This window comes from Erithacus rubecula, assembly GCF_903797595.1.
Source record: "Erithacus rubecula genome assembly, chromosome: 3".
Lineage (NCBI taxonomy): Eukaryota > Metazoa > Chordata > Aves > Passeriformes > Muscicapidae > Erithacus > Erithacus rubecula.
In genome coordinates this window covers 91,580,885-91,599,610 of record NC_136689.1, presented here as the reverse complement: position 1 = coordinate 91,599,610, position 18,726 = coordinate 91,580,885, and the positions used below count along the sequence as shown (strand labels likewise).

At 36.4% G+C, this 18,726-nt stretch overlaps 1 protein-coding gene across 4 annotated transcripts in view; it reads left to right on the top strand.

The window, feature by feature from the left end:
• The window catches only part of ZNF407 (zinc finger protein 407), a 332,688-nt gene that overhangs the window by 21,347 nt on the left and 292,615 nt on the right, over nt 1-18,726 (top strand). For all 4 annotated transcript variants that reach the window (XM_079301071.1, XM_079301072.1, XM_079301073.1 and 1 more), the window contains exons 2-3: nt 4,666-9,486; nt 15,363-15,477. In XM_079301071.1, coding sequence (XP_079157197.1) covers nt 4,666-9,486; nt 15,363-15,477 — 4,936 coding nt within the window. The remainder of the gene's footprint in view (nt 1-4,665; nt 9,487-15,362; nt 15,478-18,726) is intronic.

Here is an 18,726-nt window from a genome sequence, read left to right as displayed (position 1 = left end):
ATTCTGATGATTTGGAAATCCCAATGGATGAAAAGGGAGAATTTTTAGCTATATTGGTTTATGTGATATTGCCAAAATACTATGTATTACCCACTTGCAATTTAAAGATATGTGTCTTATACTTTCTGTAAGGATTAGGATAGTTGGTCTATGTAGATGTAGCACACGTAATAAACATTCTGCTTTCAAAGATCTTGAAAACATGTTTCATTTCTTTCAGATATTTAGGAAATTATTGAAGAATAGCACTGTTTGAGCACCTATGCACACTAGGACTACGAGCGTAGCTTTTTCTGAGCAAAAATTTTGAGGCCACAACAGGTTTCTTTCCAGAACTCGGGAACAGCACTGTGCTGCAAAGAACCTTAAAATGCATTAGGTAATGTATGACTGTCTCCAAGCAGAAGAATTTGTTAACCTGAAGCTAATGTGGCAAATTAATTTTTGGTCATATCCTTTAAGGATCTGTTCAGCTATACTTGATTTATATGAACATTAACAAAAGATTTATGTTACAAAAAGTCAACCCACTTTTGAGTTAGAACAGCTTCATTTTGAGCATTGAATATGATGTTAAGAGAGTGCTGTTTGACAGAACCAGGTTTTAAACTATGGAAATACAAGGATTTGGCTGCTGTCTGCTTAGCTTGGGATTGATCCCGTGCTGCAGTTTTCTGCTGTGCTGTATCTGGCATTACCATTGGCACAATCTTGGAGCCTGTAAAAATATATTTTGGATTATTTATGAAATACTTGAAGTGGTTATGTATTGTTGCACTTAAAGCAGTTATTCCTTGTGAAAATGTTTCCAGATCATGCTTTAAAAGATGAAGGTAGCAGGAAGCACTAGGAAGTTTACATCTTGCATTGATTTTAGTCTTGTTGATCCACATATAAGATCTTCCCTATTCCTACTGCTGTACAAATTTGGTAGCATTACATTGCTATCAGAAGGTTTACTTGATCACACTAACAGGTAGGAGTTAGGTTTAAGCATAGCTTAAGGTGTCTGGCTTCAGAGGGTTACTTGTTACGTGTAGAGTGTGTTCTTAGATTAGGAATAAAATTCTAGATGCTAGTTCTTTGCTTGTGATGATGATCCCTGTGCCAGACCAAGGCTTGATCCAAGATTAATTTTGCAAAAAGAAAATTTGCAAAATTTTCTTAAATGATCGCTATGACTGCCGAGACTTTGAGTGCTGTTGATGCCTTCTCCAATGCATTGATTCCTCTGTATTACAATACCAACTGCAGGCTAGCCCTTAATTAGTGTGGATTTGGTTTAGGCAGGCAGAGGATTAGGACCACTCAGATTTATGACCAACTTGTGCTTTGCCATTGTCCTGGTGCCTGGTGGCAAGTCTGGGAAGTGGCTTTTGGGAATTAAGAGCAGAGGCACTACAAACTCTTTTTGTCTAGAGACAGCTGATGGTGTGCTGAATGCCTTCTTTGAGTAGTGATAGCCATATATTCATGCAGGAAGGAGCCCACAGCTGCATTTGGGTGTGAGACACTACTCTGCCATCAAGGAAGCTGAGCGATGTGCTATTGAAATTGTGTTAGAGGCACGGCAGTGTGATCAGAGCAAAGGCTGTAGCAGGAAGAAGCAGAGACCTGGTCTAGTGCTCCAGATCTTGTGTGAGATGTGGAGAACTCAGAGCTCAACAAATTGCTGGTCATGGTCCCAGCAATAAAGTAGTGATAGTAGTCATTAAGTGTCTATCAGAAGATGTGCTCTTGTCCTACAGACAACTTTAAGAGAGCTAAAAGAAATTGGAGGCTATTTAATTCCTTAGATTAATTAATATAGAGGCAGTTTTAGAGAGACGGCAGCAACTATCTCATAGATGTTCTCTTTCATAGAGAATACTTTCTGGGTTTTGGTTTCATGCAAGTGCAGACTCCCATGTAGTGATATTTTGACACAGACTGTATGGACGGAGGAAGATGTAGCTTTGGGAAGGGTGTGCAGGGGTAGACTATCTTCATGGAAACTTAGATGTGTGGTAATGATGAAGTTGGTAAAGGTGTATCGTTACCACACATTGCCACATTTTTGCTGTGCAGCTGGAGAGAAATAGCCTTGATAATGCTTACTGGTTGTGGGGATAGATGTGAGGCTGTTGACTTCATTAGGAGAACAGAGTGCAGCCCCAGTCTGCATGCTAGAAGTTTGTCATGAAATGAAGGCAGAGATAAGGAATTAGGCAAGAAGTTTGGGGTGTAAATCATCTTAGCATATTTGGATTACACATATGATTATTTTAATTTTATACTGAGGTTATTGGCAGCACCTATGAGGTTTATGTTTTGCTTTTTTCACTATTTTAGCAGCTAGTTTTTAGTTCTTACTACAAATAGCTGACAAAGATAAAATAGAGGAAATGCATTTTTTTCCTAAGCACTAGAAAAATCCATAACTGATGCAGTTGAGTGGGAGATGAGGATGGACACTCTAACTGGGATTGCAATCTGGGCACAGAGCAGGATGAACTTCTATTGGAGACTTACTGAACAAATGCTGGGAAACGAGCATAAACCTGCAGAGACTGTGTGCAGAAAATCAACCATGTTTTTTAGGTGTGCAAGTGGCTGGTGGAGATGAGCTAAATTTCTAGGGGAATGGCAGAGAAGGCCACATTTTTGTTGATGGAGAAACCTTTAATTATCCTGATACAACTTTTGATAGTGGAAGTGTTCAATGCCAGTATTAGTTCACTGATGGACAAATTTTCTGATAAGTCTTATGGATTTATCTGAGAGAAAAGTATCCTATAAAGAAGGTGGAGAATTAGTTTGAGATTTCAAAGCATCTTGTACAGCAAATGAAAAACTGCTGCTTTTCCCCAGGCCCAAGGGAAGAGTGATTGGGTCTTGGTGGTGGGCTGGGAACCTGCTGTGGAGGTGCAGCAAGGCAAAGGACCCACAGTTACTTGTTTAAGGATGGACTTGTGACACTCCTTGCTGAAGTAACTTGATATTTGGCATTATATAAATAAAGGTGTACTGCAGTTAAATCATATAATTTTCATCTGATCTTTTTTTCTGCATCTCAAATAGTGCTCATCACCTTTTCTTGGGTAAGCTTGCACTTCAAAGGCTTAATCTGGTCCTGCTATTAATTGCTGTAGTGTTTTTGAGCATACATACATGTTCTGACTTATACCAGCTGAGGCAATAGCCCTGACTGTTTTCCTTCTGACTAATTATGATTAGTTTCCACGTGGTTTTGGTTTCCATGAGGTGAACAAAGAAAAATAGTGCATAAGAATCAGAAAGCCACATTTAGGGAACAATATCATGATCCTCCAAAGGGCTGTTGTGATCTAGAGGTGGTTTTTCTCTTGCTATTTAATTATAACTAGCTTGGTGTAGGTTTGGTCAGTGCTTCAGCTCAGTGAGAGACCTACAATTGAAAAACTGTTCAATGTACGTGACTAATGTGCACTCAATTCCTTAGGGGCCTTCCATAAATTATTCTTAAGCAGAAAAACACTTTTTTCTTCCATGGGAAATAAGTCCAACTGATTTGAATTTATTTTCTCAGTTTAATACTTTCTTATTTCGTCCTCAAAATTAAGCATAATATTTTTTTTTGCCATGTTCTTGAATAGTTTTTTGTTATCTATGTTATCTGTATCAACATTGCAATTACTTAATCTTGTCAGGAAGTACTTACAATTGTGGTCATGGCCTCATTCAATGGGTAACTGAACAAAAAACTAAATACTTGGATCTGCAGCAAATTGATGTTTAAATCATAGTGTAAAGCACATAGACAAACATTTAGTATTTAATCATCTGTTAAAATGAAATGCATTTTCAATTCTCAGTTGCTTCATATCAAAATGAAAAGGTAATAAATGTCAAGATTTGATTTCCCATCCCCATCCCTCTTATAAACTGTGTTGGTAGCATCGGTTTTCTAGTGGCGGCATCTTCTTGGCAGCAGGAGGGTTACACAAGGCAGTTGAGCAAAAGCTTTTGATAACTGGATTTGAATGATTAGAGTTTGTGCTGGATCTCAAAGGTGCTGCCCTTCTCTGCACTGTTATTTCATGACTTTTTGTTTCTTCTCCCTAATTGGAAAATTATGTTTTAGAGGATATTTTAGGTAGAATGGGAAGCTATACTTGCAGCATATTCTTCTAGAAGGTGGTTTTATTTGTGTTTTCTCTCTTTCTCTTTAGCAGATAACTTAAGCAGAGGAAGGAAAGCAAGCTGCATACTTAAAATATTTAGCATTTATGTTGGCTTTGTTTTGCTTATTGTTGCTGTCATGATTATTTCTCCTGGGAACTTTTAAATTTGGGAGCTGATTTTCTAGTTCAGGAGAAGTTAAATATTCCATGACCAGTTCCCTGAAAGCAGTTAGTATTTTATGTCCTAAATATACTTCCAGAAACAAAGGTCACATTTGTCTGCCCAGGTTTAAAATACGTAGAAGATTTACTTGATTATGTAAAAACTATGGGATCTAAGTGTTTGTTCACAGTAAGAGCTCTGTAACTAGAAGGTGGTTTAGATACCATAATGAAACTGTCGCCTCATGTCTTTCTTCCTGCCATGATTTAAATTTTCTGTATTGCATGGGGTTTTAAAAATGTAATTATTTTAACCATTAAGTTTGCATAAAAGACTAATAATAGCTCTTTTGCTTTGTAGGTGCTAAACCAAATGATCTACAGTTGGTAATATCACTATTAAGAATGGATGGGGAGGAAAATATGAAGAGGGATGATGTCGATGAGAATTTACAAGTTGAGTTGACAGAAGAATCCCTAAGAAATACATCAGGAGAAAATGCTGGATGTCACTCTTCATCTCAGCAGAAAACAAGGCTTACATCAGATGAAGTGTTCAGGGACCTTGAAAAGAAAGAAAAAGAGAATGGCACAAACCAAACAGCACTGTCAGAATCACCAAACCTGGATGTTGTTGAAGCAGAGAAACCTGAAAATGTCTCCAGGAAAAGAAAGCACAGCTCTTCAGAGGACATGAAAGACAGTGGAAGGAAATTGCAAAAAGTTTTACCTGGAGAAGCATGTGGTATGATAGCTGGAGCTGTAAAGAAGGAAGGAGTCACCAGTTGTCCTGAGAGTGACATATTTAATTCAGATATCCTGTGCCTACGTTATGATTTCAGATGTGCTGCTGATGATGCCATATTGAAAATTCATGAGGAAAATAAACATTCACAAGAGGTGTCAGCTGCTGTTCCTGATAAATTATATTCTTCAGAAGAAATCAGTGTTGTCTGTACAGCTGGAAACATAGACAAAGACCCTAAAGGCAAAATGAGTGATCAGTGTTTACCTTCCTGCTCTGATAATGAAAAACATAAACAAGAAAGCCTCTCTAAACCATCCAAAGAGCAAACACGCCCTCAGTATAGTTGTATAGGTGAGTGTAGTTCAACGTCACATATGCATGTTAAGCAAGATCGTGAGAAATCCAAGATATTTTCTTGTGATCTTTGTGGTTTTCAGAGTGCTGAAGAGAGTCTCCTAAATTCTCATTTCCTTGGCAAGACTCACCTTCGACGCCAAAATCTTGCTGCACGGGGAGGATTTGTACAGATATTGACAAAAAAATCCTTTAAAAACCAACAATCTACTGCAACCAAAGAGAGGAATGTCAGGGCAAAACCGGGGACCAATAAATTAAGGGCAAGAACTGCTAATGCAAAAGAACTAAGTGTTAGCAGTGCACTGAAAGGCTCAAAAGTATGTTTGTCTAAACAAAATGATGGCAGTGAACTTGTTGCAATGATGCTATCTTCAAATACTCCCACTGCAAAAAAAGATACTGTGACGGAGGAAGCATTGCTTTCTTCTGGTACAGAAGGAAATAATAAAGCTCATACTGAAAAACTAGCAATAGCGGGACCGTCAGAAAATACCTTGCAGAAAACAGAATCCCTTCCAACTACCAAAAAGCTACTTAACAGTTTACGCAGGACAAGGAGATTTGATAAACAGAAACACAAAGGAAATGTTTTCTTTTCATTTGGACAGAGTAGGTCTTCTAGATTAAAAAGGCAGGTTAAAAAAAGATACAGCTTGTTGGGGAATAGTAAGAGACCCAAATCTGAAACTCAGAGAGTGCATGTGAAGCCTATCTCCAGCACACAGCTTAAACATGATGAATCAAGCCCTGTGTCACATAGAGAACTAGAAACAGATGCTAAAAGTAATTGTACTGCTGCTGCAGAAATACAAGATCTTACTGAATACAAACCAAATACCCCTTCTTCTAGTGCTGCAGATGCCAAAGATTCTGAAGTTAAACTTACGGCTGATGATGGTGCTCTTCATACTTGCATGGATTGTGGTCATGTTTTTCATGACCGAGAAAGTTTGGAAACACATGTTGCAAAGCTTCATACAAAAAGGATCCAGTTTCATTGTCAGATGTGTGGCTATTCCTCTGGAGTCAGTGAGGACATGAAGCAACACTGTCAAGACAGTAAACACCAGATGGGTGATTGTAGCTTTCATTGTCAACTCTGTTCATTTACCAGCTTGAATGTGGTCAGCCTTCAAAGCCATATGAGTGAAGTGCATAATATGTCCCATAGTTGTCCAGCTTGCATTCTTTTTTTTCAGTTGGAAGAAGAGCTGATAAATCATCAAAAAAATGAGAAACACGATGGTTCATTATTTCAGCAAGCTACTCAATTGAGTAACACTGATCATGCCTTACAAGTGATATCTTGCAGTGACTCAGTATCGAACAATAGCCAAAGACTTGCAAAGGAAATGGAAGTGTCAATGCAAGCAAAAACTCCAGACTCTTCCTTCATAAATCACAGGAATGAACTGAAGCATTCTGTTCTGAATAAAACCCAATTTCAATGTAAAAAGTGTTTTTATAAGACAAGGTCTTCCACCGTTCTTACAAGGCATATAAAACTCCGACATGCACAAGAGTATCACTTCCTTTGCAAAGCATGTAATCTCTACTCACTGAGTAAGGAAGGAATGGAGAAACATATCAAGAGAAGCAAGCATCTTGAAAATGCCAGGAAAAACAACATTGGACTACGTTTTGAAGAATGTATTGTAAAGGTTTGTGTTGGTGTTGGAGGCATTAAATCAGTGGTGGATACTTCCACTGGGAGTGGAAATACAGAGTTGGATAAAGAAATTATACATGTTTCATCCTCTTCTGTGGAGAACATATCGAGAAATAAGGAATTTGTTCCACTTGAGCAGAGGATTGGTGAAAATGAATTGGTTTTAGGTGATGCATCGAGAGGAGGGAAACCTAAAGGTGCTGTTTCTAGGACGTGTACCCATTGTGGCCTTTTGGCCTCCAGTGTTACGAATTTGACTGTTCACATCAGGCGAAAGCACAGTCATCAGTACAGCTATTTGTGTAAGGTTTGCAACTACTACACTGTCACCAAAGGAGATATGGAACGTCACTGTGCAACCAAAAAACACAAAAGCCGTGTTGAAATTGAAGGATGTGGAAAACAGAACTCAGAGATCATCGTTAGCCCTGAAGGAGGTAATTTTGAATCCATTAGCAAGAAGATGAACAGCCCCGTGACTGCCTTGCCTGAGCACATTGAGGATGGTGGCCTGTCATCAGATTTGGAAAATTCTGTCTTAGACAATCAGGAAGTTGAGCGAGGAGATGCTGAATTAAAGGCTGCGAATGCCAGTAGGCTGCCAGATTTGCAGTCTGTGAGGAGTACATCAAATATAAACCAATGTGTGTTGCTGGAACCAGCGGTGGCTGCTCAAGATTGTGACCCAAGCTTCCAGAGAAGAGCCATGGGTGCAAATGACAACAAGTGTGAACACTGCAGCTTCATTGCTCATTCTGCTGCTTCTTTAGAGCTGCATGTGAAGCGAAAACATACAAAACAATTTGAATACTACTGCATGGCTTGTGACTACTATGCTGTTACTCGCAGAGAGATGATAAGGCATGCAGCAACAGAGAAACATAAAATTAGAAGAGAATCTTATGTTTATTCTTCTTCTGGGGAGGAAGCAAATACAGCAAATATCACTAAAGAAGGCACTGCTTTGCCTCAAGAGGAGCACCATCACAGTACAGGAGAATCAAAAACTATTTTAGATGAAACAAAGTGTGCCAGTGATGCATCAGAAGGTGGTCATATGAATAAAAGCTTTACTGAGTGTACTGCCTTAAATGAAAATACATCTCCAGGAATCTCTAAAGATGTCAGTTCCCAAAATACAGTAGGAGGTGAACTTGATAAAGAGTCTAGAAATGGAGTAGAAAACCCTTTTTGTGAACAATTCCAGCAAACTCCTCAGAAAGATAAGGTTGTTGAACTTGTTAAGGAAGTATCAATTAAAGAAACAGGTACCTGTGACGTGCAGAAAAGTAAGCACGGTCAGGAGCTGCTCAACACAGATGATGATTGCACTGCAGGAGATCAAAATAGATCAAGCAACACAAACTTCAATTCAGAAAAAGGTGTGGAGAGCTTGGAAGAAAATAGTGAAAGCCCAGAAGCAGAGTGTAGAGATAAAGACAGTCTCAAAAAAAAATCACTGAAGAAAAATAACCCACTTATGCTAAGTCTTCCAGAAACAACTAGTGCAGTAGAGCAATCAAATTTTGCTGGAAACGCTGGAGAAACAGTACAAAATAGACATAGTTTAGATGGTAACAGAAGTTTCAGGGAGGATCCTACTGGGGAGGAGGAAGAAGCCCTTATGGAAGCACAACATGAAGCTGAAGTAACTATAAATAACAATGTTTGGGAGGCAGATGGCTCAACAGCTGAGGGCACGCAAGAAAGTAGTAATGAGGCTTTAGGAACAGTTATCAGTGCTGATGACAAAGGAAAGGCAATGCAAAATGTTGGCAAGTTTGATTCTTCTATAGTGAGGTTAAAAAGTCATCAAGATGGGGAGGCCACTGACCATTCTGCAGAAGGACTAATGTCAGGGCCAGTGAAAGCTAGTGAGCTCACAGGGAAAGCAGACACTTCAACAAGTGGTGGGAAAAAGAAAAAGTCAGAGGGAATTTCCCTTGGGGAATCGACACGTATTCGCTGCGATGACTGTGGTTTTCTAGCAGATGGTTTGAGCGGACTAAATGTTCACATAGCCATGAAACATCCTTCAAAAGAAAAGCATTTTCATTGCTTACTCTGTGGAAAATCATTTTACACAGAAAGCAACCTTCACCAGCACTTGGCCAGTGCTGGGCACATGCGGAACGAGCAGGCGAGCGTGGAGGAGCTGCCCGAAGGAGGCGCAACCTTCAAGTGCTTGAAGTGCACGGAGCCCTTCGATTCAGAGCAGAGCTTGTTTCTCCACATCAAAGAGCAACATGAAGAGCTGCTGCGGGAAGTCAATAAGTACATTGTTGAAGACACTGAGCAGATTAACCGGGAGAGGGAAGAGAACCAAGGCAATGTCTGCAAGTATTGTGGGAAGATGTGTAGAAGTAGCAATTCCATGGCCTTCCTAGCTCACATCCGTACCCACACAGGTATGGAAACGCTGTCGTTGCAACTGGTCTCTTTCAAAGGGAGTGAATTATACCATTGGTCTTTTTCTGCTTGTTAAGCCCTTTAATATTTCTTATGAACTGGCATTTGTATCGCCTGATGAGCCCCTGATGAAATTCAAAATTATCTAAAAGGATATGAAAATACAGTGATCAAAGGGCAGAAAATGTAAGAGCGTTTCAAATACAGTCACCCTTCTGCTTTTTGTTTCATATAGAGAGATTTTCTTCCTTTTAATCTCAATTGTAACCATTGATTGGTTCTTATATTTATATAATGAAGCTGTGGTGGTTTGAGAGAACGATTATCTGTTCTAACTTTTTCTTCTGTGTAGTTGTTTAATAGCCAAATTGTTTATTTCATTTCAATTAAGGGAAACTTTCAGCATTACATAATGCTTCAGAATAGGCATTTGATATTAACATCATTCCTAAATAAATACCAATAAGAAACAACAAGAGGTTTTTGTAGAAATAAGTTATAGCTGTTGGAATTGGTCAGCCTTTTTGGAAGGTAGCATGCGGTGCTGATGTGTTGCACAGGGATGTAGCATCTGATTTAGTTTCTGTGCTGATCACACTTTAAATTCATTTTTATGTTTAATTTTAAGTGGAAAATTTAAAAACATTTCTGTAGAAAAATGCATAAGCTGCAGTTCTAAATTTATGTAAAAATTCACTGCGATGTTTCTATAAACCTGCCATACATTCTTTATTTTAAATAGACAGCTTTTCTAAATCACTGAGCTCTGCTTAGACAAGTGGTGTCTCCATGGTTGAATTTATGAGTGGATTTGAATAATAAATTCACATTTCAATGAACATATTTTCATTAAAACTGTAAGGTTTATTTTACTGTACTTTTAAATAATGGCTTATTATGGAAGCTATAGTTTAAATTCATGCAGTATTTGAAACTTAGTGCATGGTTACAAGGAAGAGAACAAAAAGGTAAGAAAAAAGAAGCATAAAAGAATGGTAATTCCTGGCATAATCCTAAAATAGTTTTGTAAGTTTTTTTTATGAAAAGGCAAGGGCGTGACTGGACAACAAATCCTAAAAATTAATCTTGGGGAACAGAGACATTGTATTTCAAACCTTTCAAAGTATTTTACTATAACTGCAGTATTCATGTATACCAATAACTCACATACTTAATACTTTCAGCATTACTTCTGTCCTGTCAATAGTACAGTTATTTGTATTGCTTCAGCCAATATCCAACTTTGAATGAATGCAGTGTTAAGTCTTTAGAGGGATGCTCATGTTCACATGGTCAGAACAGCTGTATAAGCCCTTAATATGCCCTCTTATGGCAGATAAAACTGAATAAAACTAAGGGGGAGGATGCTAATGGAGCTCTCTTTAGAATTCTTTATGCAACTGTCTGGTCAAGACATGTTGCTTATAATTGATGTGTCCATTACTTGAATTCTCTTGTAATTATAGTCAATAAGTCTTGTAAATGTGTTAAAGCTCACTAAAAGCATACAAATTCAAGAACAGAGTAAGGCTAATAATTTAAAATAATCAATGTAGGCATTTCAGCACTTAATTTCCCTTGTGTGTTGATAGCTGATCATTCTTAATCCATTAAGATTTATTTAGTCGTTTACAATGCAAAATAGGTTTGCACTGGTCACTTGTGCCATTTGAAAATGTCCACCAGGTTAAGTGCAGAATGTAGTCCATTAGTCTTCCTTGACTATATGTATTAATTGCATTTAAAATCAAGTTAATGTGGATGTGAAAGTGAGGTAACTATCAATATATGACAAAGCAACCCTACTTACATAAGTTACATCATTGATTGTAACATTTAGTAAAAGTTAGTGTACTTTTTAACATCTTGTGTGTAGGTCTTATCATGGAGTATATTTGTACTGTGCTTTTGGATAGCACTAAATATGCAAAGCAGTGGAAAAATACATTTAATTTTCAAGTCATTTTTGGTGCAGAAGTATAGAAGGGTTACAGCACAGTTTTATGTGCCCTCAGTCTCACTGCAACTTTAAAAGAAATGTTTTTCTTATGCTTTGCTCATTCACATAAATAGTAGTGTGGAGACTTTTATTAATACTTAATGGGAAGAAGACTTTCTCTTCCAATCTCTATTTTCCTATTCGTGGTTTTCTTCTTTTCTTCCCATCTGTAGCACAGTGGATGCAGTTTAATAACAAACAAATATGTTGAAGTTATTGGGAGTGGTGGCAGAGGGTAATGACCTACTGCACCAATTGTATGTACACTTCTTGTAACATTGGTGAGGCAAAGTCCACCATTTCCAGCTTCTCACCTGTCCCAGGGTAACAACAGGTACATAAGAGCACATTTTCCCATTTATTGTTCTGATTATATGTTTTTTAAAAAGTCTGTCATCAGCATCTGGATGTGCATAAATAGGTTTATATACATGGGTATGTATGTGTAACCATCACCATAACCATCCTTTCCTTTTTTAAATTGAGTAATCATTGATGATTTGGGGTGGTGAAGGGAAGGGAAAGTTGCAGAGATACAACTAATAATTTCCATTGATGGAAAAATAATGTTTCAAAATATCATTAAATAATGTGTAGGAGATTTTCACATTGCAAATGAAAGGAAAGCTTTGCTATAGAGGACCTAACAAGTAAGTCCATCACACGTTGACAAGTGAAAATGAGGAAGTGTAAAGAAAAATAAAAGGAGTAGTAGAGGTGGAAGACTCTTTAGTTTGCAATTGATGGAGGTCCCATAAACTTAATTAACAATCAACATCTGAGGAAAAATCACCTGCAACTGCATCATCTTTGTTTCTTTTCTCATCAGACTTCTCAGTTAATGGCAGTTGTACCCAATGTAAGTGTGCTGTATTGCTCCCCATGTCCCACACATAGGAGGAAATGGTATGATGACATTTCATGTGGCTCTGCTCACTTGGTATTGGGCCTGAGCTAGGAATACAGCAGTGCCTGCAGATATAAGTGATGTTGCCTTTGGCTGGCCTAAAGCTGTGACTGTGAATTTTTTCTTACAGCTTTGAGTCTGTATTGTCTTAATGTAAAGCAAGGATTATGAACTCAACTAATTTTTTTACGAAACAGTAGAATCGTTTGTGTCTGCCTGACCTGCACTTTTTAAATTTAGTCTTATTTTCAGTTTGATATGGTGGTGTTGTTTTTTGTTTGTTTGTTTTGTTGTTGTTGTTCTGGTTTTGTTCTGTTTGTGGTTGGTTTGTTTGGTGTTTGTTAAGAGCCTTATTGTTTCCTGTTACCATCAGAAAATATACTTTTTTTTCAACTTGTGGATAAAGTAGTTTGGTGGATTTGAGACTTTTTTTTGCTTTTTCTGGCTATTTTTTTGAGTCATTTGGTTGAAAAGACGATAGAGTGAAAGCATTTTTCTCTTTTTTTTCCCCCTAAGAACTTAAAGCCAAATGTGAATCCAGTAGTGGCAGCGTTCAAAACAGCAAAAGAGAACCACTGAAGTTGGTGCCAAGTATGGCTAAGAAATGGTTAAATGTTTTTCATTGTTTCAGACAGCTTTATGGCAAATTCAATATTTTTTTTCTACCATTAATTTAAATCTTAGTCGAATGTCTTCATTTTTAGTATAAAATTTTGGGTTGTTTCATCCAAGAACATACTGGAACAAATTTGGCACCAGCAACCTAAAAGGGAGATACACTGCTTTTGTTTCAGGTGATAAGTACTGACTGGAACCTGCCAGCACTTGAATTTTCATGGAGTTTAAATGGAGATGTTAACAGATATTCAGCTTTGGATCTGAGAAAAAAAATCAAAACCCCTCAAGGCCTCAGTGATTTTTGGATGAGAGCAGTCAACAGAATAATACATTTCTGTATTGTCAGCACACTGTAGTCACGATTGGTCTGAACTCGAGTTCTTCACAAAGGAGTCATGTAAATGGAAAACAGCAAAGGTCTTGTATGGAAGCCCTGTGGGACACCTGCAGTATCAGAATGAGGAACGAATTTACAATTTAATCAGTAGGAGAGAATATAAGGGAACATAGGATAGAATCCACATGGTATTTGAATTCTGTGAGAAAAAAGAGCAGTATAAACACAGATTAAAAAAAAATCCTCTTCACCTGTAGCCTTGTTGTTATTAATTGTCCAGCTAAAGATCATATGATAAAGCATCAGCTTTTAGTGGTCTTTTAATGCTAATATAAAGGTTTTTTTTTATTTGCCCTGGTCTCTTTGCAGAACGAAGTGTTGATTTGAAATGCCACCAAATTAATGATTAATTCAGTTTTATCAGTATCATTTAAATAAACTGTTTTTTTTCAGTGTGATGGATAGAATGTGATTGCTGTGAGCTGCAGTCTGAACCTGCTTTTGACATTTAAGCATATAAAGCTGACTAGATATAACCATTGAGGTGCTAAATATATTTTACATCTACTTTCAACAGTAGAAATGAAAGTATTAAGAGATCTGGCTTCATTGTCATTGAACTGTGAAATATTCAACCTTGTCTGCCCGTTCTTAGTCCTGTTGACTTTTTTATTTCAGTTAGAAGATTAAAATTAAATGCTTCATTTTTCGTTAGTATTTGAGAATGAAATTGAAATTTAAGACTCTAAAATTTTTTTTACTAAGATCCTCAATTTCACCAGTGGGTTCTTTGAGGATATTCTGTTTTCAAGGGCAAAGCAAAAAGGTTCATTGATCAAGTATGATATAGTGCAACATTTTTCTTATCAGAGCTCTTTATGTATATTTATTAAAGATCCCATATTTCATATTGTGCTTAACTGTATTGGATGAAATACTTCACAAAACATATACTAAACATAATATGGAGACTCTTTGACCATATTGTACTTACTTTAACTGCAATTCTATGATTTCAATTTATTGATGTGAGGATTTAGTGGTTAGAAAATTGGAAAGTGCTTCTATTCCAGAATGATGTTGCTGCATAATAACCTGAGGACTGACATGTGCCCAATTTAACTATGTCAGTAAAAAAGATAGTTTTTCCATCTCAAGAGATGATCACTGTTAATTAAGATAGACAAATAATTTGACTTTTTGCTGAACTGATGTGGTACAAGAAATAGGTTGATACTTTTTCCTTGAAGGAATAATTTCAGAGTTCTTCGGTCTGCAGCAGACATTTAATATTAAAGTTTGTTCTTGAAATAAATAATAGCCAAAATGTCAATACTTCTGGTTTGCAGAATAATCATAAATTCTTGACCATAAAACAGTCATAAAGGCATAATATTTTATCCACTGTATATTCATACATTGCATGCCATTACAATAGCTAGGTGATGAATCATTTGCTGTGTGTGACAGAACAAATCTGAAATACCAATGCTAATGTGAAATCTATTCAAAGTTGGAAGACTTGTAATATTATTTTACTTTAAAAATATTTGCTAAAAAAAAAATTGCATTTTGCTGTTAAACCAATACCAAGCCACTTTAACACCATTTCCTGAGTTTCAGCATTTGGCCATTGGAAAAGGCATAGAAAAACTTTTGCCATCTTACTGAAATGTTTTCTGTCTATTATATTTTCTTCTCATTTTAATGTATTTTGTGGATTTTTAATAACAAGAAAAAGACCAGATTAAAAGTTCAGAGAGTATTTTCTGTGATCTTGAACCTGAGGAAACTTTAATGAGTAATGCATAGAATATACAGAATATACTGTCTGTGTCCTGGGAGTTATAATTTTATGTACAAGACACTTTTTTTAATTAGGCAAAAATCTCGAACAGGTTAAATGTGGGATAGGTTTTTAAAAGGTTATTTTTCCTCAGGAATTTTTATTTCTTTTACCGTGGGTGATATTTTATTCTAATTCACCTCATATCTTATGCTAAATTTTACTTAGGATCAAAGCCATTCAAGTGCAAGATATGCCACTTTGCAACAGCTCAGCTTGGAGATGCCAGAAACCATGTCAAGAGGCACCTTGGGATGAGGGAATACAAGTGTCATGTCTGTGGGTGAGTAAATTGAAACAGTCTCCACCATGGTTAACCAGGAGAAGAGCACAGAATATGCATTGTTTCAGAATTGAAAACTGTGATGTGAGCAAGAGTGGCTAAAATTATGCATGCATATCCTCCTTTCCATTGTTATGGTAAATTCCTTAAATACAGTTATGACATTCTTTTCCCACTTCTAATCCTGCACTGAAGATGAGCAATTTTATGGGCTACAAGGTCAATTTGAACCTGTAATCTGTAAATTGACTAAATTATAGGATGTTCATTCACATTGCCAGGGAGAACTGTAAATTCCATTTAAAGACATAAAAAATATATAATATAGACTTTACTGTGTGGGGTTTTTTCTTTTGCAATACTGTTATAATTTTAGTACCATTAACAGATTTCTGGACTCCATTGGGGTTTTCATTCTTTATGAAAACAAAACAGAAGACAGATTTTTCAAACAAACCAATCTAAAATATTGCAGGCATAAGACTTTTAAAATAAATTGAAGTCTTTTATGTGTACTTGTATTCCTGTTTGTTACCCAAAAAATCTTGTTTTTCTTTTAACAATCGTTATTTCCTTAGAAGGATCGTTCATAATGTTTAATTGTCCTTCAAATGTGTTGCATTTAATAGGAGGCATTGAGACTCCTTAATGCAAAACTAATTAATTTAGCAGAAATGTTTAAAAGGTTTTAAAATGCCATGGCATATATGGTACATCATAGGACATTCGAAGTTGGATTTTAATACCCTAGTTCTGATTAAAAATATATTTTAATGTTATTATGCTGAAGAAATTAACTAATATATGCATCATATAAAAACATTTTACGCAAACCTGTGTAAGTGCTATAGCAGTCTTATGGCTAATGTGTAGAAGAGCACAGGTTCAATTAGATGGTGCAGTGCACACATGCATGGTGTGCTGTGATGTTGGGGATTATATTCAGCAGGAGGAGGTTTTCTAGCCTTAGTGTACCAATCTACTGCAGGACAAAGTGAGTTACACATTTTAGAAGACAAGTGAATCCTCAGCTGAAGATGCAGCTGAGTGATTTTCACTGATTCATCTCTGTTCAAATAATTTTGCATGTGGCATTATGAGATATATTGAATGGGTTTACTCACTTAAGAAAACTATTTGCTGACTTCTTGAAATAAAAATAAAAACATATGAGCCCAGTTCTTAAGTCCACTGCGTATCAGTAGTAGAATAACTTGTGCTACTCCTTATTTTGAAGCATAGTTAAAATGAACATGGTAGGGTATTTTACATTGTTAAAAATCTTATTTGCTGTCTTTCCTTTGTCAGTTGCCACGAATTTGACATGGAAGATAGTTAAAAACTACAGATCCACAGAAGTGTTAAGTAAAGGCTAAATTCTCTTCCTTAGAAGTTGTCCACGAACTTGACATGGGTTGTTTGTTCAATTCCCTTATAACTTAAACTGAAAGATCATCATATTATTTAACTATTTCCTTGTGAGAGGAAAAGTAAAAAAAAAAATCAAACCAGCTAATACAGTATCTTTTACGAAAAAAGAAGAAAATTAAAATAATTAGGATTTGGCATAGTAGCTCATTTTTTCAAAAACTCGTTCTATCATTTTAGGATTGACATGTCTGACAGGACCTGTCTCAGGAATTGCACAGCTCTCAGCTGGGATTCACAATAGTTATGCAAGAGAGAGAGAGCAAAACATGTATGAATGATTGAAACTTTGGATTGAAATGGTAGTCACTTTCCTAAGTTGATTGCATTCTATGTTGCTAACATATCATATCTAGTAGCCAGGCAGGTACTTATTTTCCATTTTGTGTATTGTTAATTTTCATCAACAACATGGAACTGTGCTAATTTAGATATGGTAAAACTACTGGTGAACCACAATGCTCCATGCTTACAAAACTCTGAATTATATTCCTGTTTTCACTTAATGTGCACCAAAAATGTATTTTAACAATCATATACTAGCACTGATTTATTTGGAAAAGACATTTTTGCACTGTAGCTAACAATCCTGGAGAACTCATCAGGATTTGAAGGAGGAATGACCAGAGCAGTTTGAACCATAGTCTATATAATGAATATGTCAACTTATATGTGGAAGAGGAAAAAAAAGTGTTAATAGCCTCTGCTGTATTTGTGCTCTTTTAATTGAAAGGATTGGATAGTGTGTTGGTTAAAAAAATAAAGTAGCAACATAAAAAAAGATAAAATTGCTGGGATTGGCTATCGGATTAGTGGCACTATAGAGCATTGGTACATTAACACCACTGACAATGTCAATTCATTATCATTGATGGCTAAATAATCTCAGAAATGCTCAGTGGACCTATTAGTTCCTGAACATAAGCAGCTCATGCTGCATTTCTTCATTAGCTTTAATTGCTATAAATTTTACCTTTTTAAAAATCATGCTTTAAAAGGTGAAGTGATCTTTCAGGAACATTAACTCTGTAATTTTGTCACAAACAGAAGGTCCTGCACTATGTTTTCTTTTCTACAGTAGTTAATATTCTATCCTCTGACTTTTAGATTCTCAGTAATAAGCCCTTTGCTAGTTGTGAGGATAAATTGTGTTTCAAAAGCTTTTGAATCTGCTTGGGCACTTCTTAAAGGTGAAATGTCAGTGCAGCATCATGGTGTGGTCTCAAAATACCACGTTTTTCAAAGACAAATGATTTTGAAATTTTGGTCTTGAAAAAAAAGGGGAAAAAAAAGACAAAAAGTGTATTTTTGGTGTTTTTTTAAGAAGGGTTTGCTGTGTCTCAATTTTCCAATTGATCCTCATATTTACATGCTACAAAATACACAATATATTATTCAGCTAGTTGTTGAAAAAGGCAGTAATTTTGCTGTGGTTTTTTTTTTTTTTTTTTAATTGAAGTTCAGGGTTTGTTTTTCTTCAGCTGCACAGCAGAAACTACATGACACAGAAATTGGACACCGTTCACATTTTAACATTTGGAATAAACCGTCTGCTACTCATTGCCTTATCACAGATGTGTGTTAATTGTTTTCTTTTCCATACCCACGGCTGTAAAATATATCCCATTATTTCAGGGGTAATGTCTATTTTCTGTGTGATGTTCTTTCATTTTTGAAAGTCTGACTCTGAAATTGCCTGACACCCTGGGTTAGGTGAGCGAATCTTGGTTGCCCAGCATTTAAAATTTTTGTTTCATTTTCCTGGTGAAATGCTGTGGAAAGGCTTATCATGCACTTTTCAAATTTTATCTTGTAGGTAGG